Below are 27243 nucleotides of genomic sequence, written 5' to 3' on the forward strand. Positions count from 1 at the left end.
ACGTCTCATGTGTCTTCTCAATACCAAGGGCTAAATAGCAAGCTTGTTCCAGTCACAGGAACAGCAACCATTCAGGCGTGACTGACTCAGAAACACAGTGGGTGTTTCAAACACACTGAGTTCCTCAAACATATATCGTACATACTACTCTCAGCACATGGCTAAAGCTACTCACTCTTCATCTAACACACAGTCTTGCTTCTGTTGTTCTCTGCTGACTTTCTGCTCTCTGCACAGTCTAACTCTGAATACTTTACAGACCACAGGAAGGGGATTGAGTTATCTCCAACATAGTGACGTTTAACAGCTCAAGGATTGTAGCAAGTGTTCAAATGAGTTAGGGGAGGGAAATAAGAACTAACAACCACCTGACGTTATTTACAAGAGATCTCATGATTGTTCCCTCTTGGTCAGTATCCTGCACAGATCAGAAGAAAGCAGGACAAAAAGGGAATCATGTTTAAACATTGAATGTCTTCAGAAAGATATCCCAAAGTATAATGCTCACTTCAGACAAAAGGTGAAATCACTGTATCTTTCCCACAAATATCTGCGGTTAAGAGTTGAAGCTAATGATCAAAAAAGTGGACTACAAACTTGCCATAAACTCAAAGAACTCACATACCTGACAACCACAAAACTCCATTGACTTCATATTCAGTAGGCAATGGAGTAATTAGTTTTTAAGTAACTACAGAGGTGGAAAGGAACAAACAAGAAAACCACACAGCCCCATTCAAACATAACAGACTTATTTCAGGAGGCAAGCACATTCATAAAGAATATTAGCCTTGAATATTTTATCATCATCCTGCAATTTGTGGGAGAATAAAGTTATTCCTAAAGAATGCAGCCACTGCCCGGGTTTAGGAATATCATGATGAAGTGTATTTCCAGCTGTGGACTGTGGACTACTGCTGACTTGTAAAATAGCAAGGCCCTGAGATGACTGAGAAAGTCATCTAGACCATAGACTTATTTCCACGCAGCAAAAAAGTTGTGGGAAAATAATAATGTAAAAAGTAGCTTAATTTTGGTTTCATGGGAAAAGAAAAACATCACGGCAACACTGTCTAATATGGCTCTTAAGACAATCTTTCAATTTAAAAGGGGTAAGAAACGGACATACCATGCCCTGTTTTTTTTTCCAACTCAAATTGCACATGGCAGTGACACATTTCTACTAGGAACTACTTATGTCTATTGTTTTAAAAAAACCCTAAAACTTCTGTATGAACACAGTGAAATTTATAACATAATAGACAATAGCAGACACTGCCTATGGATCAAACAGAGCTGAACATGAAGATATGAAATTTCAGGTACTCTTTCCATTTAAGAAAAGTTAGTTTGTGTCTCTGCTTTCTTTTTGGTAACCCTAAGATATGATCATTTTAAGGATTCAATACCAGCATATTTAGTATCTGGGCATTGTTCTCTACATTTCCTACACCTTTTCAAGAACTGTATTATAGTAAGCACAGAGAACAAAATAAATAAATAAATCTTCATATGATTTAAATTATCATTTCTCAAGTGTATGAAAATGTTCAAAAGTGTTTATATCTCATGAACTCTAAAACAAATTTTCTATTTAGGAACTTCGAGAGGAATTGTTTCCAGGGTCTTTTTTCTAGAGACAGAATTCTTTTGTTAAGAGTTGGCTGGATATAATGTAGAGATAGGAAGGTTAAATCAATTGAGCCCCAGAGATGATCACTGTAAAAGACTCCTTCTGGCAAGAATTATTCTTTTATTCTCAGTAAGACCACCTCACCTTGAATGAAAACAGGAGTAATGTTAAATACTTGCTTTCAGTTGGCTGCAAGTGTCGGCTGCAAGATCCACAGTTCTGTCTGTTTTGTTGCTGTTTTGTTGCTCTCAATCTTAATGGTCTTCCCAGACTTAATTTACACAATAGAACTTAGTTTGCTGTCTTCAGTACTGAAATTCGCTTCTTTTCTTCATGAGTTGAAGGTCTGTCCTGTTCTACTATGCAGCTTCATACATGGCAAATTAAGAGGCATGCAAATTTGACTACACACCCAGGATTCTCTTCGGAGCGCAGGAGGGTGCCTGGTGTGTGAAGGAGTACACATTTGAATCTTTTCTTACTCATCATTTGCAATTTGCTCTACTGACTCTGGAACAGCCACTTAAGAGCAGGCAAAGTGCCATCTTATGAGAGTGGTATGAGGACAAACCCCCAAGAGACTACCTATGGAAATCAAAGTTGTTCGGTGACGGCAATATTGCAAGCTAGGAATGTCCAAGCAGCTGTGAGGGATGATCTACCCTGCCTATTTTTAATGGGATGTGTCACTGGGCCTGGATTAATTTCAGAAATAAAAGATACTTTTGCAGATATGTGAAGGGATTTTCTATGACTGCTGAATTCAAATCAGTATAATGCAATAGTGCTGTAATGCTGGAGATTTCCAGGCCTTTTGGTGTGTTCTGCAGGGGGAGCAGTGCTGGGCACACTGTAAAGCTGGGAAGAAGTGTGCCATCATGCATCATGCACAACAAGCACCTCCTTTCTCCCAGATCGTACTAACAGGGAGGCTACAGTTTACCCTTTTCCTTGCAAATCCAGATTTATACAGAACAGAACGTACAAATGCCTATGTCCCATCATACTCCTGTTGAGATCAGTGGATACTCTTCCACTAGCTTCTATGGAAATCTGAATGGTTTAACCTTGGTAGAGGGCCAGGATAAGTAAATCCTGTTCTGCAAATTTAGATCAGAAGACCATTTCTGTGACTTTCAGATTAGGAGATCTACGTCTCCATTAAAATACATCTGACTAACAGGATTTAGGCTTTGTACACAGTTAAGCTCCTTGGGGTTGATTCCTAATTCAAAAGAAGAAGGTGTGAATGCTTACATACTGCTTTATCATACTGTCATGGCAACAAAATCCTCATAGCTGCAATGTCATTGTTAGTCACATAGCAAAGGACAGCCAGAGGATGTTCACTGCCTCCACTCCCCTCAAAGGTTAATACCAGAAAAAAGTCCTGTTCCAAATCACCGAAACATCTTCTACTGGAATATCTATTTCAGGACCAGTGTAAGGCAATTTTCTTCATACATGTTGACATTCTCTTTAATGCTCTGTGTTTTCCCCTCTTGTATGATAAACCAACATTACTACTCAAACCTACCTCTTTTTATGGAATATATTTTAAGAAATATGAAAACAAAGGCTTTCTAATAGTAAATATGTTACAGGGGGCCTCAAGATTAATTTGTGAAATAATTCTAGATAAAAAAAGTATAGTATTTGCAAACAGAACCAGGCTGATGTATTATGCTGAATTACTTCTAGATGCTAAAAAAAAAATAAATCAAATAGAACATACTTTAGAACATGTCTTTTAATTGATGAATAATTTCTACAGTGCTACAGTATTAACAATCTCTAAAACAAATATCTGAATCTATATCCCAAAAAAACCTTATAATCTTTGCAAATAAATAAGTTATTAAAGTATTGTATTGTGTTGTTTTCCTGTCTCTGTAAACTGCTAGTGATAACACATTTCAGAAGAAATAACAGTAATAAGCAGCTGCAGTGCAATTACATTATTAAGAATCTTTAAGTACAATTCTATACATGATACACTGAGATAAATTTTTTTGTACTTACACTTTTACAAAGCCATCAACTGAAAGGACATTCAAATACATAGAAGACTGAACACAGAAGATAGAGAGGTATGAATAAAAAGACAACGTTTCAGGTGATACAACATGACACAGAAAGTATTGAACATTGCCAGCCACTACCAGTTGCAGGCCTGAACTTGACAGCAACTTCCTATGAGAGGGCTAGAGTTACCCAACATCCAGGTTCTCCACAGTTTGTCTTGGTACAGCCTTAAGTTCACTTGCCAGACTTACTTCTGTGACCTAAGAGTTCACAAGACAGGTCTTCTCCATTGAGGAAGTCATAAGGATGACTCAGGCACATCTGTAAAGCCTTCAGTCCTACTGAAGGCACTCAGGACCCCTAGAATGGCACCAGTGGCATAGAGTTTTACTCACTGAACCCACTGTGAAGGTGTGCCATCATGAAAGCAAGTTTAAGGAGCTATCCCTTGCAAATAGGAGCCTGCCACTTTAGCAGCCTTGCAAAGCACTGTAGACAATAACCATACTGCAACTCACTTGAGCAGTGCAGAAACATGAGCTGTTTGTTTTTTAAACAGCCACTGTAACAAACACAGAATGAAACATTTTAATGGCCTACAGTTAATCATCTATAAAAACTGTATGTTTGGCATGAATTTAAATTGTAAAATGGTAATAAATAATACAGTATCTCTCAGCACATTTTAAAATATACGTTATGATATAAATTTTAATTTTCAGAAAAGCTTTCAACCTTTTTGTTCAAAAACACATAACCGATCCTTTATGAACTGCGGCCAGTTTGCCTGCATGAAAATTTTGATTTATGAAGCCCTACTTCTTAGTGCAAAACACTTATTTGTATTAACTTTCCTTCATTTTTTGCTTTCTAAGGTAGATTAAGTAAGAACTGAATTCACAAAAAAGTGTTAATGTAGCAACTACCTTAAATTATAAATTATTATAATGTTTTAACTTGTTTTCATTATAGTTTATTTACTAATCACATAAATATCCAAATATCCACTGAAGTAAGCTACTGTGAAGACTGCAAGTACCACAGTCAGAGCAGTAGCTAGACCTAGATTTAAAATATTTTATCTGAATAAGAAAGGTAGGTTCCATCTGGTCACAGAAAAAGTCTTCATACACCTACCTATTAACTAGCCATTGCAATCTATTCATTAACATGAAGCTGGCTAAATGTTATGCTCAATGGGAATTAGAAGCAGCATGCTGCACCATTTATCCAAGGCAGTTAATTTTGAACTAGATGATTGAGAGCAGCGTGGCACACCCACCTTGGCATACCAGTATATCTCAAGATATATAGGCTAATAGATAGTAATAAGATAGCTGAGTGGAGCAGGAAAGCCCTTTCTGCAACACACCCTTTATCACAGAGGTCCTCCCAGTTGATCTCCTCAGCTTCCTAGGCAAAAAGTATGAGAGCATACTGAGCTTCCTCTCTTCCCACACCCTGCGTGGTGAGAGAAATTACATCTATCAGCTACTGTTCACAATGGCCCCAGTGACCCCTTGGCAGCTAATGCAGGAGATGCAATATCTCAGCATCATATTCCTTTCTGCTGTCCTTGCCCTGAGGCCAGGATCTGGCTTCCAGACATTCTGGGCAGAGTTGTGATGACACAAGCCACCTCAATCTGTCTCAAAACAGCCTTTCACAATGGGAACGCTGTGAAAGTGCTGGGGAGAACCTCAAGAAATCCAACGGCTTTTAGCTGGATTTTATATGAAGGGTGGTGTGTTTCTGTTACTACCAATAGTAGGCAAGGTCACCTGATGAATAGGAATCTCCTTCCAAATGCATATTCCTGTGTAATGTCATTAGAAAAGCTTCATAAGGCCATGCTCTATATGAATTCATTTCAGAAAACATGTATAGCACAGGTAAGAAAACAATTTGTTAAAGACTACATGAAAACAGTAGAGATGCTTATGTTTGAATACATTTCTAATCTTACAGAAGCAGGAGGATTTAAATGCTTTAGAAAACTAGGAATATTGCAAAGAATAAGACAAAAAAAAGATAGGTGTAAAAAAGAAATTGGAAAGAGAGCACCATATGAAAATCATACTTAATTTTAATGTCTATTTAACAAGCTAATTAAACTTTTCATGATGTTATACTGAAATTTAAGCAAGCTACCTAGGAAGTCTGAAGTCAGTAGCAAGAGGATTTGACTTGCAGTTCTCACTATCTTTCAGAAGGTATTTTAACAATATAGCAACTAACAACTGGAAAAAAGGAAAAGGCCTCAAGCTGCGCCAGGGGAGGTTCAGGTTGGACATCAGTAAGAATTTTTTCACTGAAAGGGTGGTCAGACTTTGGGACTGGCTGTCCAAGGAGATGGTGGAGTCACCATCCCTGGAAGCATTCAAGAAGCAATTGGACACTGCACTTAGTGCTGTGGTCTAGTTGACATGGTGGTGTTTGGTCAAAGGTCTGACTTGATGATCTTGCAGGTCTTTTCCAATCTTAGTGATTCTATGAAAAGGTATACATGGAGACTTCAGCAAAAGGTTTCAGTCAAAAAAGAAGAGTAAGAAAAGATACATGTTGCTTACTTTTTTTTAAAGTACATGCCATGTCAAATAATCTACATGGCAATCTCTCTGGTCTATGAAACGCTGAATGTGATATTGTAAGTAATTTTTAGCTTTATTTGTACTCATTTATCATGACTATATTGTAGCTGTAAATCAGTTTTTAAATTGTATCATTACCTTGTACACTGTTGCTCTATGAAAGTGCAACTCAACATTTTAGCAAACAGTGTTGTATTTTTTTCATGTCACATGTACAAAAGGATATAAAAATAGCTCCTTGATGGACGTATAATATCCTTAGGACACAATGAAAAAAATATAATACAGTATTATAGTGCAAGTATTCCTTTTATTGCAGGAATAGTATCTGTGGGATACACTCATCTGACCAAGGATTTCAAAATCACACCCTTAAAGTATCCAGTGCATTTTCAATTAATTGATAGCTATGGTCTTCAGTGAGCTGCCCTGACAGTAAAAAAGGCACAGAACTTAATCTAATCTTAGTTAGTTATATTTAATCACACTATTCTGCTTGCTAACTGATATATACTTCTGAAAAATGCCATGATGTTCCTCATGGATCAAAAAGCAAGTGGAGTTTATAAAACAGTACTCTAAGAACTTTGGACAAATACAACTGCTAGTCTGAATATGTGTAACACAACTATTTAGTGATTCAGTGTTGTAAATACAGTTTATATCTCAAACCTTTAATAATTTTAGCTACATACAAAACACAGAAGTAGCAAGTTAAATTATAGCACCTGAAATTTGTTTTAAAGAATACGAAGATTCCACCTTTTAAAACCGCAAAAAAATACAACTCTTCTATCTCAAGTCCACAATGCACCTGTTGTTCAAAAGGAAACTCATTTACGTGTAATGAAGATAGGCATAAATATCACAAATTTAAGGCACAAAATGGAATTTGAAAGTTAGGGATATAGTAAATCCTTGCTTTTTTTATCAAACTACCTGATACACCAGAAAAAGGTGCAGCTACAAATTTCAAAAAAGCTGTATTACCACAGAATCATTGAACCTAAAAATGGAAACTGCCTCTGCAAGTACGTAGCTCAAACTCTTGCGAAATATAAATTAAAACCTTCCAAGAAATTGTATGCATTGATAAGCACTACTGTGTCATTCCATAGCCTAACTGATCTCATTAGTAGGATCTTTCTCCTGACATTCATTGGCTATTCACCTTGTTTCAAATTCATATAATCAATTCCAGTTGCACCATTATACTTAGAAGCCTCTTCCTTTACATATATTTCTCATAAAACAAAAAATTATACACATTAATGACACAATCTTTCCGACTTCTTTCTCACTTAAACTAATCACGGTTTTGTTCTGTGACTTTTCAAAAGATTGTCTCAATTCTTGAGGTACCCAAAAATATAAGACTGTACTCCAGATACCACCTCAGCAATCACAAATATTCTGATTTCTAGCTGCCTAATGCAGCTCGTCTGCATATATACTCTTCTTTTGACATTAGTGATGCCAGAAGCAATTTTGTTGCCTACATTATCAAAGCTGCTCACCACATTACTACATTTCAATCTTCTCTCTCTCTCTCTCACTAAGTATCCAAGTTTCCTCAAATGCATTACCTTTTCTCTGAATCCCTTAGGCAGTGTCTAATTTGTTGGACCTCTCCCACTCAGGTATCATATAATGCAATATCACCTGTAACTTTCATTAATATACTGCAGATCCTTCTTGCAGATTATTGAAGACATTGAATAGAATTAGGTCAACACAGTATAAACAATTAATGGAAAGGAAGCAATTAAAATTGCACAATGGGATGATTCAAAGCACAATTTCTATTTTAAGACGTTATTTCAAATATATTTTATCCCACAGAGCTATTTATAAGAAGTCAAATATCTCACTATAGCTACAGTTTCTAAATGCAAAACTGAGATTTTTCTGCATACATAATTTAAGTGTAGAACAGCAAACACAATGCTAGTCAGACTTTCTCTGCAAATGAGTCCCATTCCAGCCACTGATCAGAGAAAGGTAGGCACATCAAGTCTACTCCTCAGCACAAACCTTTAAACACTTAATTTGATATCTGTTATTCTACTTATCTGTAAATTACAAATGAAAATACAGGGAGATCCAAATTTGCACTGACAATCAAGGACTTAGCTGCTATCCAAAGTCCTACTGTAATTCAAAGATTGTTCAACAACGTGCTACAGTACTTATAACAGGAAAGGTATTATTTAATAAAAAGCTTAAATAACATTCAAGCCGCCTAGACTACGAAAAACACAATTACCCAATTTAGACTCTGCTGTTTTCCAGAAGACTCACTTTCAGTACAACTTATCAACTCTCCTTCTGTTCTTGATGATGACTACAGGTTATAACACAACTTTCTGAACAGAGGGCACAGTAGCCAACTATTCCAATTCTTAAAGCTATTTGTGAAACCAAGGAAACTATTTGTGAAAATAAGAAAATAATTTGTTTGAAGAATTAGACAATTAAAAACCAAAGCGAAACCGAGGATGAAAAGATAGCTCTGAAAATATATCAGTTGTAAAAATAATAGAATCCATGCTATTTTATGCACAGTTGTTTATTCTTGTTCCATGTTTTAAAACTTGGACTCAGAAAAATCACAGGAAATATTGAGGTTTTACCCTCTTTTTTGTTTTCCACTAAAAGCACCATAGTTACACATCTTGATTCAATCGTCCTTTTCCACAATCACTTCTCCATGAAGCACCCTTCTTCTCTGCCGCAGCATGTGGAAGTAGAGTTGTGGAAATACTTGATAAAAGCATAAAAGAAAGCAAATTAGATGACAAAATTCAACAGATCATATAAAACACAATTTTACAGAATGAGTAAAAATTATGGCACACAGTGCTGCAGTTGGTTAAGGTAAATAATAACAAGTCATTAACATTGCAGTGAATTACAGAACAATTACTCAAAAGTCAGACAAGGTCCCCTGAATATATACCCTGTGTTCAAGGAATTTTCTTCAACACTTTCTTCAACACTTTCTTTCTAGAAACAGGACTTAATCAGATTCTGGCAGTGCCTGAAGCCTTCAAATCTGTGCTAAGGTAAGCATGTTTGAATTAAGACTTTGAGGATACAAATTTAACCTACTTGTTCAAGTCTCAAGTGAGAAGATCCCTTTCTCCTGGTCCTCTGTCATCTATTATATTACTGTCCTGCTGACAGATTTGATTCTTATACTTAATGGTTAGAAAACTAGATTTATTCCTTAAACATTAAGTTATATAAACAGCTGTAAAACCATTAATAAGTTATGACAGCTTAGGACATTTTTTACTCACATCAATCTCACTTGTTGGCCTTCATGATTTCCTGTGACAAAAAATTTCAGTGTATGTACATATTATGAAAGTCCATGCTTAAGGTCTCTTTCTCCCTTTATGAATGCAAATCACAGACCTTTTAACTTCAGTTTTCCTCTTTCTCTATTTCTCACTCTAACCTGCTACCTTGTTTCTAACCTCAATGTACAGATTCTTCAAAATATTCTATTATATATTCTGTTAGTAATGTTATCTAAAATATTACATATCCCTAGTTTGATCTAGCCCCATTTGTGGCAGTGTATCTGAATCAGGTTGCTTTCTTCACTGCTTAGGATACCTGTGGAAATTACACTGAAAGTGAAAGATAGATAGTCTCTCTACCCTTAGCTTAGTTCAGCCAATTGATCTGTGGCTTCTGGTATCTGTTAAGCACAAGGACAAACTGATTAAACCAGGGACTAAAGACGTTCTGAGAGGTCTGGAGGCAGGGAAGGAAGGGCTGATTTCTGTGAAAATGAAATCTTGGAGAATATCGTTTCAAGTTTTTCCCAAGCATGCTAGAATTGTGATTTTTCAGAGGTAAATGAGCATTAGTAGCAATAACAACACAGCAAATCTCTGGCACAATTTGCAGGACCATTTTTAAGCCATTGCTTCAAAGTGGTCGAGGCACTAGGAAGTCTCAGTGACACAGTTACAGACATTTCTGCGTGTAAGCAAAAAGTTCTTTTACTTTCTACAAGTCTTAGAAATGTTTTTAGCATTTTCACTAAAATTTATGACAGCTTATGTTCTGAGACAGATAGCAGGACAGAAAATTTCAGTCTAACCAATTAAAGCACAGCAAAGCTTGGAACAAGAAAAAGCAGGCTTTTACAGTAGAAAATGTTCAGCTAATTTTACTACAGGCAGTGCTTCCAGCACTGCTGATGACTGATTATTATGTTAAAACGTTTCTGCAGTTAAATAATACTTACATGGCACATAGGAGAACATGACAATAATAAGGAAGTAATAGTAGTCAAAGGAGACATTATATTTGTTGGGAAGTCTCAGTGAAAACATTCCTGTTTTCTTCACATAGGGTAAAGCAGCATATATGGTTAGCAGTTCACCTGCAACTCCAGCAGGATACAAAATGATAAAAAAGTTGTATCTGCATTAAAAAGTAAAAAAAAACTTTGTGAGAAACACTCCCCAAATTTAAAATTTTCTCTTGTTATTATTAGTGGCACAGCAATGTATTACAGTAGATCTTGCACCAAAATCAAAGACTACATCCTGACTTTGCACAGAACACCAGTTTCATTTACTTTGGAGAGAGTTGCTTAGATTTACAGAGCATGCATTCCTCAGTGCTTTTATTTAAGAACAGTGAAGTATCAGTGTGTTTGTATGTCTTTATAATAAAACAATCCTCAAACTTGTAGTCTCCGATAATGATTTTTTTTTACATGTACTGATCTTGGCTCCTGTTGTTATTGACAGCATTCAGATCAGGACTGAATCCCAAATTCAGATGATCTTACATATTTTCATCACAGAGCATGCACACTTGGTCAACTGTATGTATTATAATTTATTTGAAGATAATGAAAACATTGAGAAACATCAGTCTGTTTTACTTGCTACCACATGGGAAATTCAAATAATACTACATTTACCACTAATAGAAATTGGAATAAAAAAATAAAAGAAAATGGTAGTGCCAGAAACTTATCAGATCGATTTTAAAGTGAGAAGAAGATGTTCAAATCAAAGATGAAGCATTCAGTTTAAAGAAAATGTGGTTTGAATGCCACAGGCCTTATAGGCAGTGACAAAACGAAAAACTGTAATCAAAAGGCTTTGTGCTGTCCTTACACACAGTGCACCATGGATATGCAGGTTCTCCTAAGGAAAAATTCTCCAGTTCAAGCAGGGAACAGCAATGACAGCTGTGGCACAGAGAGAAAGGCACAGTGTGCACTCCCTGACCAAAAGAGACGAGATCCAAAACAGCAGCGACTAAACATGAAACCCTCCTAGAAGTAAATGGGCTTAGAGGACTTGCAGTCAGACTACAGATTAGGGAAATCACAAAATCACAGAATGGGTCAAGTTAGAGGGGACCATAGCGGATCATCTGGTCCAACCTTCCTGCTCAAGCAGGATCATCCCAGAGCACGTGGCACAGGATTGTGTCCAGACAGTTCTTGCATATCTCCAGTGAGGGACACTCCACAACCTCTCTGGGCAACCTGTTGCAGTGCTCAGTCACCTGCACAGTAAAGAAGTTCCTCGTCATATTCAGGTGGAACTTCCTGTGCATCAGTTTCTGTCCATTGGCTCTTGCCCTATTGCTTGGCACCACTGGGAACACTATAGATTAGAGGAGGTATTAGAAGGAACTGATGCAATGATTTACACACAGTGTGTCTCTACGCAGTTAAAAAAACCCCAACAATTCTGAACTAAAATTTGAAGCATACCAATTCCATTAACAACAGACAGGAGAATCTTTTACAACTATAAGCTAAAGATCAGAAATTCCAGCTCTCTTGGAGCACTGAATTTATGTCCAGTTGTGCTGTTTGTTTATCCATAAATTTTGATGGGATATTTTGGACTCTATGAAAAGATAACATATTTTCAAGTGTTTTGTTTATAATATATTTCACCACATAACTCTGCTGTTAGAATGACGATTTTCTCTATTGTCTATATTAAGGAAACAAAATCTTGTCATTCAAGACACACTGATGGCAAAAAGTATATCTGTCAATGGACGCATATTTCTTTCTGAAGCCTACATAAAAAGCTATTAATGACAGCCAACCTGATTATTTTTAAGTTTGCCATTTAATGCTTAAATGTAACCAAGTCTATCATCTTAGGTACTAGCAAAAATATAACATATTATAGGAATGGACATAAATATCAGACATATCAAAGAAGTATATTAGAAGCATCAAAACTGAATTATCTATAAAACAAAAATGAAGGAAAATAACAAACTCTTTTAAATAAGAGTCACCTGCACTGAACGTAGGTTAGATATTTTCCTTTTAACATCCTGTCTTACATGTATTTTTAAAATAATGAATACAGAGAATAGTCTTCCAGTCTCCTGATAAACAGGTAGTCTCCATAATATATGTGATCTAATGGCCAACCCTAAGTATGCTTCAAAATCCAAATAGTTTTGATATGGAATACACTTTTTATGTGGGCTAAACTAAGTCAATACTTAACTTCACTACATGGATATAATCTTACAAAAGCTCTGATAAAGCAGAACTTCATATAAAGTAACAATATGCACAAAGATTGAGTGGCAACAATGCCCATATTTTCAAAGAACTGACATCCACAAAGACTAGCACAGGTGCTTAATTTTGGGCACAGTATTCAAAAGCATCTTAAAGAGTCATATTTAAGTTAAAAGAGGACTCCAAAGACAAAGAAAAAAATTTAAGAGTAAGTGAAAGCAGAGCTCAAACTGTGAGACACGGAAAGCAATGAATAAATCAGACCCCAAAAATCTCAGCTAAAATACTTTTAACATTTAAAACCAAGCAACAATGATGCCAAGTACAGAAAGCAACCAACTTGCACTTTGCTGACACATAGCGAAAGCTCAAAACTCTGCTCCCCTGAGTGTTAGCTCAGCATGCGAGAAACTACCATGCACAGAACCATGAGAGACTGAAGTGCAAGACATCTCCACCTGGCCCATTTAATGAAGTATGGCAAATGGTTGAGCAGGTTGAATGTGTAGAAGGAATATCGAGTAATCTCTGTCACAGTCCATACCACCAGAAAAAGAATAACGCTCTCCTCATTCTGGATCTGCGGAAGTATAAAGAACCAACATTTTCTTCATCCTTAAGCCTCTTTTCTGTGCAAATGCAACAGACTTCTCTTTAAGATATATGGAACAGAACTAACATCTTATAAAGAAAGAAGATTTTGTCATAAAAGTGATATGTACAGTAAATACATCATATGTGTGTACTAACATACAGACATTTTGCAAACTGAGCAATCTTTATCCTTTATGCAAATATCAAATATAAACCTCTATAATTATGCTTATTCCTTCCCTTTGTTCTCTACTTGCATTTTCACTACACTAAGGGCCCCTCTCTTTTATTTGTGGTTGACTTACTTGTTTATTTTCTTACTCCTTAAAACAGCAAGAACAAAACAATGCTAGAGAAGATATGTTCTTTCCATAATGAGTTTTTAACCATCCTGCATTTCACTACTCTGCCTCCTAGACTTTCTCTTACTCTTTATCTTGCTTCTTCCTCACTGTATAATGCACGTCTCCATGAAACTTTAGACAAAAGGAATTGCTTTGTATAATCTGCTAACTGGAACTTGGTCACAGAAGATCAAGTTTGGCAGACTTCAGGGAGCTCTAAGATAGTTAAGTAGGTGGAGCACAGATGGCTCATTAAATGAAGAGTAGTTGGTAGATCAGGAGCTTTGGGTAAACCCACTCAACAATCCTGTTTAAGACTTAAGTTCTGAGTCATTAAACTGCCTCATCAGTAGGAAGCACATCTCTGCTATTTCAAAACATCGGCTCTTTTTCACTCTTGAGTGAACAAATAAACAAAAGTCCCCAAATACAGAGAAGGCTCCCGGGGATCTATTACAAACACTACCTTCTGAGAAGAAGAATTACACACAAGTAATTTTCTTTTATTTAAGAGGGAGGAATTTTGTAATACACTTCCATGCCTGAAGGCTGAAAAGCTCCAGGGACATCTGTGAAATAAAATACAGTAACTCAAGTTTTGTTAAAATTACAAAAAAAGGGAAATGATTTTTTAAAATAAAATGCAACACGGTGACAAAGCTTACTATTATCTCCAAGATGCTGAAAATCCACAACTCTGTCAAAAGTCAAGAAGAATGGTAAGTGCTCATAAAATCACCCCCTCAATGTGTCAGTCAAAGAAGGTGCACTTTTAGTGGATCTCACCAACATCATAGAAAAAACTGGGATATAAAAATAACAAACAAAAAAAATCACAAACAAAATAGGAACAACTGAAATGCAAAGACATCCAAACTGAGAAGCAAAAGTAAAGACAGAATTAGGCTGTTCTTTGCCTCATGCAATTAGAGACAAACATTGATAACCCAAACTTGGATTCATGTCACAGTGCTAAATCCAAGCTGAAGAGCTTTTAAATAAGTATGCAGAGAATTTCTATCTATTGCCTTGCAAATCTCCAGTCAAGTGGAGAGATCTGGGTCTGGCTATTATCACTGACATGCCTCTCACCATCTAAAGTGACTCTGAACATTCATGCCTGCTAAGCAATAACAGCATGAAATACAATCAGACATACATTCACATGTATTTTTTCTTGGACACAGCTTGACCTACTGTACTGTAGATAAAGGAAATAAAAGAAATTACTGGATATGCTAAAGATTTAGTCCACTATAGATAATAAAAAATGGCAAAATGCAGTAGTAAGTCCAGCTTCTGTGTAAACATTCAATATAAAAAACCTTTTTAATCTTTGAGACATTTTCCCTTAAGGAAAAAATGAAAACACTTAGCTTACAAAAAAAAAAAAAAAAACAACTATGAAAAGCCTATTCCATGTTAAGAAAAGCAACAGTAAAGAAAAAGATGCAGTGTAGAAAATGAGTCCTCTGTGAACTGAAACAAAGAGATTTGGTAACTGAGGCAGGTGCTAGGATAACCCATTTGCAGAAAGGCCTATGCCATCTGCTGGTGAGACAGTTCAATGGCTCAGCTTTTCAAGTTCTAAAGAAATTCAGGAGCACAAAACCCTTCACTTAATTCTTACATGCCTAAAAGCAGACCTCAGAAACTGACCCGAATGTCCTACCTACGAGCTGTAAGCAGTCTCCTTCTTTCATTCTGCTAACAAGTCACTAGCCTTACAATAGCCACCTACAGCCAGGCAAACAAACTACAGACATTTATATAGGACCACAAGTGCCACTGTGGCATGCTGGATGTGCATTTACACATGTCATCAAATGTTAATACTACCATAACATTTAAATTCTGAGACAGTTCCTAAAATAAACTGCAAAATCACAACCATGTTTATTGAGGTAAATTCAATATGAGACATCAATTTAAATACACAAATTTACATTTTATTTATATTAATTCAGCAAGCGCTAATTAAAGTTTTTGAAATGGAACTGGTAACACTGGTAGATTTGCTGCTAAATAACAGCAGTAGTCATTGATCTTGCCTAGGCAGACCACAGCCAGCACAATGCCGAAGACACTGCTGATTCACAGGCAAGACCCAGACTCAGATTCCTGGGAAGAGGCACATAAATTCCATTTTTTAACCCCCAACTTCCAAGATTGCACTCAAGTATGTAAGCATACTCATTAAGGAATATCATTAATTTTTAAATTGGTCTTCCTTGTGAAATGAGAACTGTATTAATAGCTTCTCCTTAAAAACAATCAAAACATAACTTGCTTACACACATACCTGTTTTATACTATGTGCAATGAACCACACCATGAAGATTCTTGAACTCACTTGGACCCCAGTCACAAGCACAGATGTGCGAACTATTCCTTAAAAAGAGAAACATGTTATCTCTGTTCCACAATTCATGTTTTAACTAGTTATAGGAGAAACTAAAACAAAGAACTCACCAACTGCACAGTGGACTACCTGTAAATAAAAATAAGTTAGAGGTTACAGATGTGCAGCATGTTACTAGCTACACTATAAGCATGGCCTTTTGATATTAATATAAACCTAGGCTTAATTCTGAAGGGAAGGGTCTTTTGTCTCCAACTAACAGAAAAGAAATTCATGGCAGAGCCCTGGCAACAACGGGCTCAGGATTTCAGCTGTACAAGCACATGAAAGATATTTATTTTCAAAACTAATTGTATATATTAGACATTTAGATATTTACAAAGCACTTTATTTTCAACTAGCAAATTTCCCTTCCATTACCTTATTCAAAGAAGAATTTTACAGGACAGAATTTTACTATATACAGCTGGTGACATGATTTTAATAGTTTGAACTAGAGACTTTGTGGCAGATTGAGGAAAAAAGTTAACTCTTTCTTGTGCCTGGGAAAGAACTGCAAGTGCTCAATAAACCCAACAGCTTCCTTCCATAGATGTACATGAATACGATCCGGAAACAAGCAGAAGCAGGAAAGGCACAAAGGATAGTAAGTCCAGTATAAGGAGTAATAGGTAAGCTATAATCTCTGGAGATGGTGGTCAAATACCTACACTAGAGGGTTGATCTATGGCTGAACTGCATTTGAATTTTTGCCTTTTTCATTCAAGACTCTCAAATCGAAGCTGTTCCCAGGCACTGTCTGATTTAAAGAAATACTAGAATCAAGGTTGAAAAAAATGTGCCCACTTGTTTCAAGTAATCACCTTGCCCCTCCTTCATTAAATAATAAAACTCCTTTATGAAATAATAAATTTAAAAGGACTTCTAGTACTAATATAATACTTCGATTTTAAATTCAGGATAATAATGTGTTTTGCCTATGATATGCAGTATTCAGTAAAGCAAACTAATGTTTAAAATTTACCTCAAGCAAAGCAAATGTCTGGAAAAATTTAAGCGTCTTTTGAACGCTTCTGAATAAGCCTCTATGTGTTCCTTTCTGTATATAAAACCGCACCATGGCAATACCTAATACCAGCCACCTACAAAAGAAAGAGAATGGATACATTTCAAATTAGAATTCTAAAAATATCCATCCATCGTAAATAATTTAGTAGAGTATTTTTCTTTACAGAATATCTTTGCTTCTTCACTTGTCAGTGTTCTTAGATTATCAAAAATATCTTTAGACATAAATATTATAATGTTATGTAAACATTACACTCTTATCTCTTTACTTGGAAAAGGATGGAGAATGACTTGCTACCTTCAGAGGATTGATTTGAATTGAGGGAACCCCCAAAACCACCAATCCATCAGATTTTTCACTAGCAGGGACTCCATACTTCTACTATTAAATCCTCATGCATCTCTACAATTAATTACTGTTATTTGAAAACACACGATGAACTTGGCACTGAAGCCACTCTTTGCGTTGCAGGTTTGAATGAGTAAAGGAACAGAACCTATGCCCATCAGTTTTACACTTTTCACATCCCCTCAACTCATTGATTTCAGGACTGACTAGTGATCTGAATGCTTCTGTTTGTGATTGTCCAACTGAAGTTACCATTAGTATTATGTTTTCAATAGTGTTGAGAAGTGATCTTTAAAAATCAGTTGGCAAAGTGCTGAAAGACGGGTGTTCTATGCTCCTGGCTTCCAGAGGCAGGTATATTTAACTAGCACACTTGAGGATGTTGGACTACTTTTATTTTGTTTTGGGGGGGCGGAAGTTGAACAATTATACCAACTAATAACCCTTCCAATGTAAAAGAAAGAGAGTAACAGTGTCTTTTAATCATACTAGAATTTGATACAAAATTTAAATTGAATGTAAATTGAGATTAAAGAAAAATAAACTTCTAAACTGTGGTTGGTTGATCCCCACCGTCAGCCCAGACTCTGTACAATAACCCAAGGCATGCGCAGTTCCTTCCACACAATAAATCCATATTTATATAATTAAGATTTTCAGAAGAGTGTACTATATGTTCCTTTATCATAGAATCATAGAATGTTATGTTGGAAAGGACTTTAGAGATCATTTACTTCCAACTCTCCTGCCACCTAGACCAGGTTGCTCAGAGCTCCATCCAACCTGGCCCTGGATACTTCCACGGATGGGGCAAACACAGGTTCTTTGGGCAACGTATGCAAGTGTCTCACCACCCTCACAGTAAAGAATTTCTTCCTAATATATAATATAAACCCGCCTTCTTTCAGTTTAAAGCCATTCCCCCTTGTCCTATCACTACAGGTCCTTGTGAAAAGTCCCTCTCCAGCTCTCTTGTGGGCTCCCTTCAGGTACCAAAAGGTTGCAATAATGTCATCCCGGAGCCTTCTCCTCTCCACACTGGACAACCTCAACTCTCTCAACCTTTCAGAGCTATACCACATTTATAAAGACATCATACTAGCAAGATGATTCAAAACTTCAGGTTTCAATCCACAAAGACTAAGAAAGAACAAAAACTCTTTAATATAGACACAGACATAACCAGAGCTATGGATGGCTATTTTGAGAGGTAAAAATAAAACCCCAAAATTATAACAATTTTAGTTTAACTTCTCATCTGATGATACTGGGAAAAAATACTGAGTTCTTTCATTTTCCATAGGCCATAGCAAGCACGCTGTACAGCGACATGACTTCTGGCTAAGGAAGGGCCCAAGCAACAAAGCAGAGGGGTCTGAGAAAAACTCAAGAGGCAGATTCAGAGAGCGCATAAACATTCAGAGAAATATTTACACAAACATTTGGATAAATATTTAACTCATCTACTGTTCCTATACTCCTCCCTAAGCATAAGGTATTGGTTAATATTGGAAACAGGGTATCAGGAAATACTAATCTTTTGGTCAGATCCATTGTGCTGTAACAGCACGAGTGTCGCATGGATCATGACAGGTCCCTGTTCACCTCGGATGGCACGTACTTCAGTATCAGCCCCTCAACAACTCTTACGCAAGGTGGCTACTGCTATGCAATCACTTGGCATGGCCCATCCCAGCATTTCATGACAGCATTTCAAACTCACATAGTTAGTCAGGCTTCCACACATGGTAGGAATGATTCCCCTTCTTGATCCCTTCTACTTTAAGCCCATGAATCCGATCTGCCAGAGTTCCAAAATTTTCCCCTGCAAGTGTCACTTAGATTTTATAACGGATTTTAAATATGAGTGGATTTATTTCAAGTGGTCTCCCACCATTGTGGAAATGCAGAATTACTGAAATATCACTTGTAGTTCTCCACAGTAAAGCTGCCCTGTTTTATAGGGACGTGTTTAACAAGAGGAGGGTGACAGTGAGTTTACATCCAGCTGGCAGCATGAATGGTGACAGCAACAGCTCTGTCCTAGCCCTAGACTGAGAAGTCATAATACATCTAATCTAACAAGACATTCTCTGTATCTTGTTCCATAACCAAAGCATTGCAGAGAGAAGTAATCTTGGACTACACTCAGAAGCAAAGACTGCAAATACATTTTTCTTAAATAAATTTTTATGTGGACATGAATTTCTGTAGCTGGATTTATTTAGTTGTCAGTGGCTTTGACTGAGTATTGCAAATCACAAGGAAAAGAAAAACACTTCCTATAATAAAGGCGGCATTTCCAGTTGGGGCTTCAGTAAGACTGGGTATTCATCTGTCATTTTAGTCCCTTAAACCTGTGTTAGAAAGGAAGATAAGCTGCAAGTTTTCTTTATTATAATGGTTGTTAACATGCAGTTATGCATTAGTTTGTTAAAACTCTAGAAACACTTTGCTATATTGCACTGTCTGGATAACTGGACCAATATGGTGTTCTAGCTACTTATTTATCCTGTGTAGTACCCCTGTTAAGTATTGCTCTATTTCATATGTTTATTTTTTCTCTTAAATTGTACCCAAAAAAGATTATAAGAATTTGTTCCTCTCTCTTTTTTTTTTTCTCCATTTCCACATAAAATATCCAATTTTGCATGTCTTAATCCTTTTTGATAAGAATGGCAGATGGGAGAGAAGGAAGTGGGAGATACTGAAGCAGCACCTAAGGTCAAAACTAATATGGTTCGATAATCTTTTAGAGACATATAAAAGTCTGTGGCAAGAGTCAGTGTTCATTAGCAAATTCACACATGGAGCACAAGTCTGGGAGTTCAATGATGTAACAGTAACCTGGCGGTTAAAAAAAAATTACTTTCAGTAAAAGCACTTTTCAAAAGGTGTTGCAGCAATATATGAACAGACTTAAATACCTACTCATGATTCAGGGATGATAGAGAGAAGAAAGCCATTAGGATCATATTCCTGGCTTTCTCCATCAGTACTTGAACTGCTTCAACTACAGCATGTCAGTTTTGCTTTATGGGATTCAAAGGACAGAGAATTCGCTCACTGGTAGCCACAGTAAAACTGTTCTCCTGATGAATATCACTCTGGAAGTTATAAAATGGTTAATTCCTAGCTTTCTTTTAAGCATGTGGAAATTAAAAGGTTGGAGGTATTTTTCCCCAATAATTAGTGAACAGGGCAAATTTTCATTAAGCGGAAATAGGTGGTTCAAGCACTAATAACATAAACCTGGGTGTTCTTATGATCTGTTCCACTTTCCCTAGAGCAAAGCCTCACAGCACAGAGCACAAGCTCAAATGAACCCCCTAGGCTACTGCAACGCTTTCCCCTCCACCCGTCCCCGCTCATCACTAATGACCGCCGGTTCTGCGGGCCACGCTCTCCCCTCCGGGAGCTAGGGTGGGCTTTGCTTGCCCAGAGGCGGGGCTCACGGACCCGAACGGGCTCCGCTCGCTCAGAGCAGGGGCCCACGGACCCGAACGCGCTGCCCCACACGGGACCCCGGGACGTGAAGCTCCCGGCGGCACCGAGGGGCGCTTTCACCTCCCCATCCGGAGGCGGGCGGCGGCGGCGGGGCGGCGGCGGCGGCTGTGCTGAGGGACGCGTCATCCCGCCCGGCATTCCGGTGCCGGCTATACTTAACCTCGGCGGCGGGCGCCGGCGGCCGGCAGCGCTGCACCGTATTAGGCAATGCCCGGCGGGCCAGGATAGCCCCGGTCCCGGCGGCTCTCCCGCATCCCGGCTCTCCCGCCCCGCAGCCCCCCGGGCCCGCCGCGCCCCCGCCGCGCTGCCCCGGCCCCGCCGCTCCGCGCCCCGCGGAGCCGCCGAGCTGCCGCCCGCGCCCGCTCACCCCGCGGTCATGGCGACGTTGTAGAAGATGAGCCAGGCTGTGGCCAGGGCGCCTAGCTTCCGTTTCTTGCCCTTCTCCTTCTCCTCCACCGCGCCGTTACCACCTCCGTCCTCCTCGCTGGGCGCCATGGTTGCCCCGGCCGGGAGCGCACGGCGGGAGGAGGGGCTCCCTCCGCGGCGGGGCTCGGCCGCTGACAGCCGGACCCGCGCTGTCTTCCCCGAGGCCGCTGCCGCCGCCAGCTGCTCACATGGCCCTGCGCGCTCCTCCCTCCGCCCCGTGGGGCTCCCCGGGCCAGACGGACCCGGCGGGGGCGGACGATCCTCCATCGGGAGGGAGCTCCTTGTGGGATGGTACCCGGCCTCGCCGCTCACCGTCAGGCAGCAGCAGCGGGCATAGCGCACCCCAGCAAAAGTGACAGAAAATAGTGCAGTTCATGGAAACACAGAAACGTGTGTCTGAGGTTGAACATCTGGGAGTCTGCTCAGAGACGGAGTGGTGGGAATATGCCCAAGGTCCCCATCTCAGAGGCCAAACAGGGTTACCTGCCACGGTGACCTCGGGGAGAGAACGTCTCTCAGTCTGGTAGATTTCCATAAATATCATCCTCAGAACATGAGGAACACTGAGGCCTACACCTGAGAAGGGGGAAATTTCTTCCAAGGGCCTGAAGAGCACCCAGCTGGCAGACTGAAGGATGACATTTGAATATGCATGTTGTCTTGTAACTCTGCTCTCTGTGCACACACACAGGGAAGCTAAGCCAGCACAGGGAGCCTTGCTGGGACTGTCTCTGGAAGGGGGACAGCCTCAGCCTGAGCTAAGCTGATGTGACATGACCCTTCAAAGGTGTGGGTTGCACCTGCTATCATGACACCTGTCTCAGTCTGTGCTAGCCTGGGGATGCCATTCGCTACTTGAGGCAGTGTACATGTAGCCGCAGGCTCCTCATTTCCACAGCTACTCATGGTGACCATGGCCAACTCAGCCCAAACACCACAAACACAGGCATATACACACAGAAGAATTCCAAAACTGGGTCAGGATATTTTTGAAATGCTACTTGATCAGTCCTGAAGAATTTCAAGATTCTGAGTCTCTCTACTTCAGGACGGAGTAGGTTATCTCAATGTTGAAAACATCTAGATGGTCTCAGTTTGAGGGCCTTCAATAAAATATGGGCCATGCAAAAACTAAGTCTCCCTCTCCTCATCAAAGCGCACAAACAGATCTTCATCTTTCAGCCTCAAAATACATATCCACTGGCAACAGCAAATATATGTGTGTGCAAAATGAATAGTTGGCAAAACAGCACATTGTATATGAGAGTAAGATTACAGTAGGTACCATTATTATAAATATACAGATGCTTTTTGTGTTCAAGTCATAAATATAACCCAGTCTGAGAATCCTGTGGTTAAAAAAAAGAGACAAAAGATTTTACACGCAGGATTGAATGACCTAACTCCCATTTTGCCAATGTGGGATAATCCAAGCCTACATTTCATCTCAGTGTAACAGTTATAAGTTGGTTTAAACTGTAGCTTTCCAAAATATTTTCTATATTTACTATTTTTTTCTGGATATTCCTGCTATCTTATTTCACCTTTTCTCTGCTCAAATTTCACTTTTCTTTTCAAATCTTTCTAATTCTTAGCTTTGAGAATGTAGTGTTAAAACGGGCATAACAAATTAACCACGTACTATGAGCAAAGTGGTTTTTGTCTCATTTGATTCTGTCAATTTATGACTTCATTAACTGATGAAGACTTTCTCATTTTAAATTATGATATGTGGAGACAGGTGTGACCTGATCCCAATTTTTAATATTAGTTTTTATTTCTTCCTACTTTTAGCTATCCTTTCCCTATTTTTTTTCTCTTGAAAATTTTCCACAGCAGATTTGAGGGAACAAATCTGATTTGCTTTCTGAAGTAAACATTTTCCATTTTTAAATCCATCCTTGGATGTTTTCCATGCTTTTGCACAGAATCTTTTGAAATTTGACAAGTAATGTTTGATACTTTCTCATTAGAATTCTGTATTCCTTTCCTTCCCCTATTTATTTGTTCAAATGTATTGATTTTTGGATGCACGCACTATCTATAAGGATGACCAGGTTTGCCTAGAGTTGATTTAGTCAATTAAGAACTTACTGGTTAGGATAAGTATCTCAGTGTTTTTACTTTAATATTGTGGTTGCTATTTATGAGCTTAAAATTTCTCTTGCTATCACACTACCCATTTACTCAACTGATGAGGACTTTCTGGATATCTCCATAATCCTTTTGGATTTGAATAAACTAAATATTTTGTGCCATTTGAAAGTTTTGCCATCCCGCATTTGTTTATGTTTCCTGACCACTTATTAATGTATTAAGCACTAAACTTATTACAGAACTTTCATAAACATCTTACTGCTTCCATTTTGCTATAATAAACTTACCCTTTTTCTTCTGTTTTCCATGTTTTGATCCATGGAGATATTTTGTTCCTTACTCTGTAACTACTTCCTATCCTTGGTAGTTCCTGTGTGATAATTTTTCAGCAGCATTTTCAAAATGTGTTTGTTGTGTTAATACTATTTTTTTCAGATTTGTTTTTGTAATTATATGTTCCAGGAATAGCAATAAATTAGTTGAAATGTAATTTCCTTTTCATAAGTTTCCTATTCTTGTTCTTTTAATTATGATTTCTGTCAATTATATTTATATATTTGTGGTTTACTAGTCTGTATTTTCTGAATCCCTTATTTAAATTTGATAAAGTGCCAGCTATTTTCCAAGCATATAGTGGCAAAATTATTTCATTAGTATTTCAACTTCGGTTAGCACCTTTTGACCCCATAAAAAATCTCAAAATTATTCATAAAACAGATTTTGTTTACATACAAAAATGTAATAAATGGAACTGAATAGGCTTGTACATTAATTGCATTATCTAAATCAGCTTTTAAAATCAATTTAGATTGACTTAACAATTGAGTTCAGCTTTGCTCTTATTCCAGTACAGTGTGAAATCAACCTTCCCAATAAATTTTAAGATGGTCAGATCTAGGTCTTTTGTGCTGTAGGTGAGAGCATCACTGTGTTTCATATTCATTCTCCACCTTTCCAGGCAGTTTTTCCCAGCTATTCACTCAACATAGCTATACTGTTATTACAAAAATGAGTGTTTTTTCTGGTCTTCTTCATGACTGATATTGTCAATATATATTTATCTTCTAGATTTGTATTGCACATGTAGATATTCAATACCTTATAAAGCTGGATGGGTTTTATTTCCCATCTGTTTCCAGAAATACAAAGTGATGCTTTTATGAGATTATTTTCTCATGAAGTGCTTTACAATTTTTTTTTTTTGTTACAAAACTTATTTATTCAATATGGGAACACTTCTATGAAATGAAAAAATTTAGTGCTCTGAAAATAATATAATGACTTTTCAGCTCCAGTATCACGGAGGAAGGTCATCTACTATGAAACACCACAAAAATTACTTGGTATGAGCAGTGCAGAATCATGAGATTACCTTTATACTTCAGAGTAGTTAAATGCCAGGCAATGACTTAAAAACCTGAGGAAGGAGAATTTGTTAAAAAAAATAAACAACTTAAATTCTGCTTGTCCTTTTGCCCTGTATTCACTTAATGCTCCCAACACACTACAAGAATGTGTTTAGACAACAGACTTACATATGGTACTTGCACACTATTTTAGGTTTATGGTATGTAGTAATCAGTGAGGTATTCAAGAATAAATCAAATAAACAGAATTTAGCTATGTCAAACAACAGAATGTCTACATATCTTTTTGTGCATTCATCCAGATGTGTCTATCTATTATTTTATTTACTACTCTAGGAATTTGACAGAAGATGCCTTCAAAAGATGTGGTGTAGAATGGATTGCATAAATCCTGTGGGAAAAACTAGAAGCTGTGTCTGCATTTGGCACATCTGAAGCAGCTGGAGTTGTGCACTAATACTGGAAAATAAATGATTCATGTTAAGCCTCTGACTGTGCAGCTAAGTAGTCAGCAAAGGAAAACAAGTGTCATGAACACAAGTGGAAGTGGACGTTTCTCTTTCTGCTATAAAAATACAAAAATTCTGGTTAGAAGGCTTTGTATGAAAACTATTGATTCTATATATCTGAAAACCATTGATATATTTAATGTTTTGAAAAGCATGAGTCTGAGATGCCCCTGTGTATTCTTCTATTTAATCCTCTCCGGGAACAAAACTATAACACAGTTGAACGTGTTCAACTGCAACATTGAAGAACAAACATCTGTTAAAGGGAGATGAGTATCCTGCTCATTTGAGTTTGGTTTATCTGAGTTTTCAGTTTATCTGAGTTCTCCGTTTATCCAAACTCAATGTACTTTTTGCTATAATAGACAAATTGAATTCTGGAAAACTATTATTTTCTTTATGGGATATTTTAGACTGTAGCACTGTTGAACTATCCTGATGTTTCATTGCATTGCTGGGCTTGGTAAGATTTATGTATAGACCCATCCCACAGACTGTGATCTGTGCAGTTGGCACCTTTGCACACTGCAGACTGGCTGTATCAGGAGGCTAACTCCACTCTAATGTTCTAATTGTGTGTATATATAAAATGCTCAAAACTTAAATTAGTAGTACCAGTCACTTCAGTGGTACTGTTCATGTGAGTTAAATAAAACACATGTTGAAAAGTTACTGCTACCATAAGCATATTCTTAAATTCCCTTCTCTATATTACACAATGAAAGTAATATTTTTCTTAAATAAAGAGGGTTTGCTACCTTGACAACAGATACCAGGCAAATTTTTCACAGGGTTTCACAAAACACACTTCAATAATTCTAAAAATACCTTCTGGTTTTCAGTATATTTCAATGGTGGCTTGCTTGTGTGAGCACTACAAACTCTACAGAGGAGACGGCTTCCTTTATTGGTTTCAGAGCACATGCAATCTAAGCTTGTTATTTAGTTTTATTTCAAGGACTTGAGTTAAAAAGGGCTCTTTATCAAGTGAGTAGTGTTCCAATCTAATGCCCATTATGGTCAGTGGAAGTATTTCTATTTCCTTCTTCAAAGAGTGGTGGAGAACAAAAAGATTAATTTTAACCTCATCATTGGTTGGAAACTGGTCTGAGTTATCAGCAAGAAAAAGTGACCATATTGGGTGTAGTCAGTTTGGCCACACTGAGAACAGGTGTTTGTGCCAAAAAAAGCACTAGGACAAGTGGTTCCCTACGGCAGTGTCAGGAGGCTGGCACACAGTGATGCTCCAGCCAGGGAAGCCCAGGCACCCAGAGATCCCAGCAGTCAGCAGCTTACAGATGATCTGCCTCTTACAGATTTATCACGGTACATCACTGTAAGCTTACAAAAGCAAATGGTATAAACACATTTTGTGTTTGACTTCAGTGAACTTGTTATTCAAAATCATTTAACAAAACTACAGTGTAAGCGTATGAACTATTACTTCATATGAGTTGGCTTGCAAGTACTGCTTTGAATTCAGAGAGATTGAGGAATATATTAAAAAAAAATTAGGACGTACAATAAGATTATAGATTAGAAGTAAATCATTGTAGTCCAGTCCTTAGAACACTTACATGTGCTCTGTGATTGGGATAAATTTTGTCTTAGTCATATCATTGTATTGTTATGCATTACAGCATCTTGTGTGCCATCCAAAACGTCTTGTACTTGACCAGTCAAAGACAAAAGCTGTGATTAAATGGACTGCTGGCACTTTCTCTATTCTGTACCTTTCTCTTTTCCTTTGATTATCATTTCTCCACAGCTTGCAGTTCCAAAAGCAATGTACACAGTAGACTATAATGAAAATGCAGTTAAAATAAAGGTCAC

At 37.7% G+C, this 27243-nt stretch overlaps 1 protein-coding gene across 2 annotated transcripts; it reads right to left on the reverse strand.

Annotated features, from left to right (window-relative positions):
• Nucleotides 1–3365: 3365 nt before the first annotated feature.
• Nucleotides 3366–21609, reverse strand: HACD1 (3-hydroxyacyl-CoA dehydratase 1). Of its 2 annotated transcripts, none has more exons than XM_017817201.1 (7): nucleotides 21379–21609; nucleotides 17112–17229; nucleotides 16198–16216; nucleotides 16028–16110; nucleotides 13246–13367; nucleotides 10514–10692; nucleotides 3366–9012 (listed from the first exon to the last, which is right to left on the reverse strand). In XM_017817201.1, the coding sequence occupies exons 1-7, from the start codon at nucleotides 21504–21506 to the stop codon at nucleotides 8930–8932; spliced, it is 732 nt and encodes a 243-aa protein (XP_017672690.1). In that variant the 5' UTR covers nucleotides 21507–21609; the 3' UTR covers nucleotides 3366–8929. The 2 variants fall into 2 exon arrangements, with proteins under 2 accessions (XP_017672690.1, XP_017672689.1); XM_017817200.1 differs by having other exon boundaries at nucleotides 16028–16116; nucleotides 21379–21605.
• Between the last annotated feature and the right edge of the window lie 5634 nt (nucleotides 21610–27243).

Source organism: Lepidothrix coronata, unplaced genomic scaffold (assembly GCF_001604755.1).
Source record: "Lepidothrix coronata isolate B3197 unplaced genomic scaffold, Lepidothrix_coronata-1.0 Scaffold59, whole genome shotgun sequence".
In the NCBI taxonomy this organism is placed as follows: Eukaryota; Metazoa; Chordata; class Aves; order Passeriformes; family Pipridae; genus Lepidothrix; species Lepidothrix coronata.

Bases quoted from the DNA above. Each gene is read 5' to 3' on its own strand.
- HACD1 (XM_017817200.1), bottom strand. From the start codon at position 21,506: ATGGCGCCCAGCGAGGAGGACGGAGGTGGTAACGGCGCGGTGGAGGAG. The intron at 13,368-16,027 runs GTATGTGTGTAA...ATACTTCCGCAG, and splicing joins TTGCACATAGTATAAAACAG to ATCCAGAATGAGGAGAGCGT. The intron at 10,693-13,245 runs GTGGAGATGTCT...TTTTTAATGCAG, and splicing joins TACTTCATTAAATGGGCCAG to ATACAACTTTTTTATCATTT.